Source organism: Molothrus aeneus, chromosome 3 (assembly GCF_037042795.1).
Source record: "Molothrus aeneus isolate 106 chromosome 3, BPBGC_Maene_1.0, whole genome shotgun sequence".
NCBI classification, from domain to species: domain Eukaryota; kingdom Metazoa; phylum Chordata; class Aves; order Passeriformes; family Icteridae; genus Molothrus; species Molothrus aeneus.
This window is the reverse complement of record NC_089648.1, coordinates 8,253,963-8,260,586: the sequence shown is the minus strand read 5'-3', so window position 1 is coordinate 8,260,586 and position 6,624 is coordinate 8,253,963. Positions and strand designations below refer to the sequence as shown.

Below are 6,624 nucleotides of genomic sequence, written 5' to 3'. Positions count from 1 at the left end.
CAGGGCCAAGCTCTGTCCAGACTGGAGAGAGTCACCAATTTTCATTATTATGTTTTTAGCATTCAGTAAGTACCTTTTCTATATTCTTTAGTTTAGTATAGTATTCTTTAATATAATACAGTATTATAAAGTAATAAATTAGCCTTCTGAGAATATGGAGTCAAATGCATCATTCCTGCCTTCATGGGGACATTCCCAGCAAATACAATGGACAAGCTGCCTGGGAAGCTGTTGGCTCCCACTTGGAAGGGCTTAGGGAACAGCTGCTGTTCTGCAAAGCATGGCCACTGGCATGTGAAAATAGGAGGAGACACTTCACCCAGTTAGGAGAGATGAATCCTCTGTGCTCTAACTGAAGCATGTTTACAGCCCAAAGCTCTCCTCAAAGCTGCCCCCTTCTCTCTTTAGCCAGACTGACTTTCTTCTTTTCTCAGGGACTAAGACAAGGCCAGTGACTTCACCACAAGGTCTGGCTCAGCCTGCTGTGATTTCACCACTCACAGAGATGAAGTCAGCCAGTTACAATATCACAGCACCTGACAGTATTATCTTATTAGCATAGGGAGCCAGGGAGTCACCAAGAAGGGTAAAGCACTGATACAGATAATTTAATCCTTGTTTTTATTCAGTATACCTGGCTGCAAAAGGATAAAAGCAACTATGATAAAAATAAGAATATATTAATCTACCAGATCTATTCTAATCATAGATTAGAATTCAGCTGCTATATTAAAATGCCAGTAATTGCTTTGGAGAATCACCACAGGATATTTCAGTGGCACAAGTGTCACAGTTAAGAAATACTGTGTAGTTTCTCCCAAAGATTCTGTTGGGATTGTGTTGTGCTTACAAAGGTAAGTTGTGATCTCCTATTTAAGCTGTGCTGCCTTGTGCTTTTTTCCCCTAGAAGCAGAGATGTTCCTTGTGCTCTTACACACTGGTGCTCAGGCTCAAAGCACAAGCTTATGAACAAGCACTACATGCACAATTCACCCCGGGGCAGGTAAAAATCAAAAAGCTGCCATTTAACCTTACTGTGTAGGGCTAATAGCTACTCTCAATTTAGAAATGTTTACTCTGGAGAGGAAAAAACTGAGCAGGACTAGTATGTTAGGCAGGATTTTACAGTACATGGTGTTTAGGCCTGACCTGGAAATGATACAGACATGAAAACTGATTTTGCATTAGACAGAGTTGCTCTGGAAAATCCAACCAGTTTAAGAGTAAGGATTATCTGCATGAGGAAGGACTCAGCCTCTTTCAAGCATCATACATCAATCAGCTAAAATTCACAGTGGTTAATCTTGGAGAACCTCTTATCTCCAGCACCAGGGCAACTAGAATTGCAGAAAAAAAGCTTAATGGAGTTTTTATATATGTGTCCATCTGCCATCATTTTCTAGCAACTCAGCTATGAGGAGAAACACAGGGGCATAATTGAAAGTATCTTATTTGTACAGTGTTGTTTTTTATAAAAGGCAATACAAAAGACAATGAGAGAAGGAGAGGCCATTCATGTAAGGTTAAATGTTATTTTAAAAGCATAGGAGAAAACAAAGATCTGCCTTTACTGAGCTATGTAATCTGTTTTCCAACACTAGGATAACCTAGATTTTTGCAATGCTTATCTCCTTGGATCAAAAGGTGCCCTATGTACACAGGGAAGGACTCATGGCTCACTCCTCATGCAAGTTTCAGTTCTGAAGGCCCTTTGTGCCAGTACATCACTTTTTGGAAACAGGGAAAATTCTCAAAAAGTCATAGAATATCCTGAGTTGGAAGGACCCCCCCAAGGAATCACGGAGTTCAGCTCCTGGCCCTACACAGGGCAGCCCTAAAATCACCCCATGTGCCTGAGAACATGTGTGGTATTTTCTGAGACCCCTGTCATTGGAAGGAATGATGAATTTGACTTCATGTTCTCAGAAGGCTAATTTATTATTTTATGATTTATATTTTATTAAAGAATACTAAACTAAACTATACTAAAGAATACAGAAAGGATACAGACAGAAGTCTAAAAGATACTAATGAAAACTCATGACTCTCTTTTCAGAGTCCTAGACAGCTTGGCCATAATTGGCCAATAAGTAAAAACAATTCACATGTTGGATAAACAATCTCCAACTACATTCCAAAGCAGCAAAACACAGGAAAAAACAAATGAGATAATACTGTTTTCCTTTTTCTCTGAGGCTTCTCAGCTTCACAGGAGAGAAATCTTGGGCAAAGAGATTTTTCAGAAAATATGACAGTGACAAACATGCTCAAGAAAGCCTTATTCACATGTCATGTTTGGGTTTTTTTTTTTTTTTTCTCTAAGATGGTGAGACAAGGTTGGTATTGGGGCCTGCTGTGTATAGCAGGGTGGTGATACATGTTGTTCTCATGGGCACCCTGATATCTGGTCTCCTCAAGCCAGGTCTCATAAGCTCTTGGAGATTTCTATCACACCCAAGATAGCTCAGCTACCTTAGAAGGCATAAAATAAGCAGGATGGCTTCTGTTGTGGTCGTGTTAGAAACACAAAAGTTTTAATAAAAGCCAAAATTAACAAAGCTCTTTACAGAGAAAATCTGAGCCAGGTGCAAGAGGTTCTTGCTCCTGGTAAAACACCTCACAAAAGCCATTGGTTTCTTTGTTCTCTTCTTTTTCTAGTAAATTGCTTAGGTGGGACTTTTTGGTTCCTGTCTAATTGGCTTTCCTTAAGTTTGAGGCAGAGTCCCCAAGATCCTATGAGATGTCTTTTTTGCTAATTGAGGAAAGAAACTTCTGGGGTTTTTCCTGTTTTAGGAGACAAAGAATAGTTTTGTCACTCCAGTCAACAGGGGGGCACATTCCTATAGCAGCCATTAATCTGGGTAAGTACCTTAAGTACCTTAAACAGAGGGTGTTAACCCACTCTGCCAAGGCATTCAACTCCCTAAATAAAGATGGAGAATGTCACCTCCTTCCTCTCGACTCTTAAAGCTGCACCTCGATGCAAGAGATCCAAGGAGAACACAATGCTGAGTACACTCCACAGCCAGGGGTGGGGTTTTTTTGGCTCTGGAAGCAGCCAGGACTCACCCCTAGCAGGTTTCTGGGCACGTAGCCCTCCTTGTCATTGAGCCGTGCCCACCACCACTCGATCTCCTCCTCATCCTCGCGGCGCAGGATTGTCATGCAGTCTCCTTCCTTCATGGACAGCTCGTCGTCGTTCTGAGCCTCATAGTCCCACAGCCCATAAATCACTCCTTTGTTCATGATCCCCATCTTCTCCTGCACTCCTGCAACATTGCAAACACAGAGCAGCTCAAGTGAGAAGGGAAGATAGAAATAAAAAGGATGACAGGAGGGAAGGCTCCTTTATTTTTACTGGAAGACAGTCCAGGAAAAAAATAAAAAACAAACTTCCTACCTATTTGGCACCATGCTGCCTACTCAGAGTTGGCCCTGGAAGAAGTGGCTTTGTGAAGTTACAGCAGATGGATTCCTTCCTTAAACATGCTCAAAAAATACAAGGCAAATGGGGAGAGCAGCACTGACTGATTAAAGGTTATATTTTTGTGTCCACACCTTCTAGACCTAAGTGATAAGCAAGAAACACTTTCTGTACTCTTAGTGCAATAGCAATCTCTTTCTCTCACAGAGAGATAGCAATACCTGCTTGGGTTGACCACCATTGTCATTTTGATGCTTGTGGTGTCATTTACCACCTGGGTCATGTTATTTCAGAACTTTAAAGCAAGTTGCATCTCAGCCCTGTACCTGAGAGATTTGCCTGCTACTCTGCAGCTGCTTTTGGTTATCTCAGCAGTTCTTAATTTCTAACACTGTTTTTAGGGGTTTTTTTTCTTGTTTTAAACACTGCCTTCAGAAATACAATTCTGATAAATGATTTCTGGACCAAGGTGTTTTGGAGTACACACATGCACCCTGCAGGATTTATTCAGCACTTGCTCATTTTACAGCTGTAGACAGAGATGATACCCTTCCTTCTGTACCCATTTCCTCTGGAAAAGGTATCTTAGTTTGTACACCAGTTGATTTTCTCTTAGGTAATTATTTTAAAATACGGAATTCTACCCTGATATTTTTTTTTGGCTGGTTTTGGTGTTTTCAGGAGCAGAGAGTACACTGCACACTGTATCACAAAACTCATCCTTTCCCTTTTCATCACGTACCTACATCTGCTAAAGGAAGCATTTGCTCAAACCAAGTTTTTCACTTCTGCACACAAGCTCAGCACACAACATTAAATTACTCCCAGTGCATGATAAGCTCTGCTCAGAGAAACTCTTCCCTTGCTTTGCATTTGGTACAATCAGAGGTTTTGGCCAAAGCCATGCTCTGCACCCAGGGAAGGGAAGACTGAGCACAGAGCATCAAAGCAGACAAAGAAGATTCACACAATGCACGTGGTGTCCTGAAGGGGTGTTTGTAGTCACACCAGGGTAGTGGGGCAAGCAGAGCCAGCACAGGCATTCCATTTAAGAGAGTGAAAATTTCCATACTTCAGCAGCATCAGACCTGTAATTTAATCAATGCTAAAGATGGCTGGTTTTATTTAATATAAATATCCAATATCTTACTTGATATTGGACATCATTTGCCTCAAAAAAGATGAGGTGAAACAATGAATTACACCAGGGTTCATTAGCTTAATAATGAGTTTAGAGGGCCAGGTTTTAGTGCAGTTCTGGAACAGATACACATTCCCAAACTTCTTTACAGAAGCAGTTTTAGGCAGGGAATAATTTCTTACAGTAACTACAGGCAAGCAGAACCAGTCTTAGCAATAGGACTAATTTCTGATGAAACACTAAGGAACTTTGGTAGCTGAACAACCAATACCATCAAGAGATAGTTTCAGTGGTTTTAATCTGGAAAAACTGGCCAAACTTAATAGGCCAAAGCCTTACAGTCCTTTCAGGACCCATCAAAAAGTATCTCATAACAGAAGAAGATCCCAAACTCAACAAAAAACAGTATCAAGTCAAATCATCAGATGGCAGTCCATAAAAAACCCCACAAACAAAAAAGAATGGATTTCTTCATGCTGTATATAATGAGATCATGGACCTCCTTTCCACAGGATCTCATGGGCAGTTTATCTGAATCTAAGAATTAGACAAATTCCTGAAAGAAATCCCTCAAGAGCTGTTCAACACAAATATACCATTTTCTTAATTCATGTCTGAGTTAAAACCAGTTTAAAATATTAGACAAGTATTTTTTTATCTACTCCTACATTCTTCCTTGGGTATTTGGTGTTGATGACTTCCCTCAGAGTCTGGATACAAAACCAAATGGAATTTTGCTTAGCCTACAATTTTTGATGCCACTTAAAAAGGCTTCCTCCCTTTACAGAGAAAACTACATATTTGGCTCCAAAGACACAGTTTTCAAGCTTAGTGAGGACAGCTGGACAGACTGTTTTGAAATCTCCTGGCTTAGGAGCAGCTTAGAGAAACTCAGCTCTCAGCTGTGCCACAAAAGCAGAAAGGCAGTTTTACAGCTTTTTCTGCTGTGTTACATTGCTGTTACTCTAACCTCTTGCAGAGAGATGACACACCAGCTGGTGTGTGCCTAGGGGACATGAGCTACATACAAACCAGAGAAAAGTAATTTAAAACCTCATTACACACAAAACATACAGTAAAGTAATGTAAAACCTCACTGCCTAATACTCAGCACACCCTAGGGGAATTAGTTTTCTCCATTCCAAGATAGAATCTCTGTAGCCTTACTATCTGAATAAAATCTAAACTTAATATGGGATTTCTTTTTAAATGCAAGTGAAGAAAAAAAGAAGGTAAGTCAAACTCCATCAAGGCAGGAACTTGGCAACACCTTTTCTGCTTCTAAGGTGCACATTAGGAAATACTCATTTCAAGACACCAGGTAACAGCTACAAACTGCCCAGTGACATATCCATAGCACTTTTGTTTTCATGTAAAGAAGTTCTTATGTGGCAAGATTCACCTAAGTGGTGCATCTGTCAGTGCACCTGCTTCAGTGAAAGCTTTTTATATAAAGAAACCTTCTGTTCCTCAGCTCTCCTCCACAGGGTATTACAAAGTTAATCTCAATGGAACTGAGGAAGCTGGTGAAAGCCTCTCTTTCCAAGAGGCACAGGCACCTAACCTGAGTGTGTAATTAACCCCTCCTCATACACCAATGAAGCGAGAGGTGGCACTTCAGGACATTCCTCTGGTTGGCCTGGAGGACTCCAGACCCTGGCAAGGGGCTCAGAGACCTTGGCACGGAGTCCAAGACACCTGTGCCTTTGATTTTAGCCCATGGAAAAAATTACCAACTTTGGGTGAAGATTTACAAGCCCCAAAGGTTTGAGTAGAATGATAGTGAATTTATCGCAGGGTTAAAATGTAGAATTTTGAGGATTTAGAATGGGGGGTTCAAGAGGCAAGATGGAAGAATCTGGGCATGTCCTGTCCTCCTTCTTCTTGCCCTCCATCTTCTGCTGTGATGGTGGCACTTCTGGATTGGTTTAGGGTAGAGACAGAGTGCCTAACACAGGTGATAGGTATTGGAAAATTACTGTAAATAAAGTACACCTAGTTCTTAGCATAAAAAGATAACACCAGCCTGAGGGTGGTCAGTGTGCCTCAACCCAACCTG

At 41.0% G+C, this 6,624-nt stretch overlaps 1 protein-coding gene across 1 annotated transcript in view; it reads right to left on the bottom strand.

Moving 5' to 3' along the window:
• The window catches only part of TP53BP2 (tumor protein p53 binding protein 2), a 35,587-nt gene that overhangs the window by 1,652 nt on the left and 27,311 nt on the right, over positions 1 to 6,624 (bottom strand). Inside the window, exon 16 of the mRNA XM_066546227.1 lies at positions 3,070 to 3,269. Within this exon, the coding sequence (XP_066402324.1) occupies positions 3,070 to 3,269 (200 nt within the window). The remainder of the gene's footprint in view (positions 1 to 3,069; positions 3,270 to 6,624) is intronic.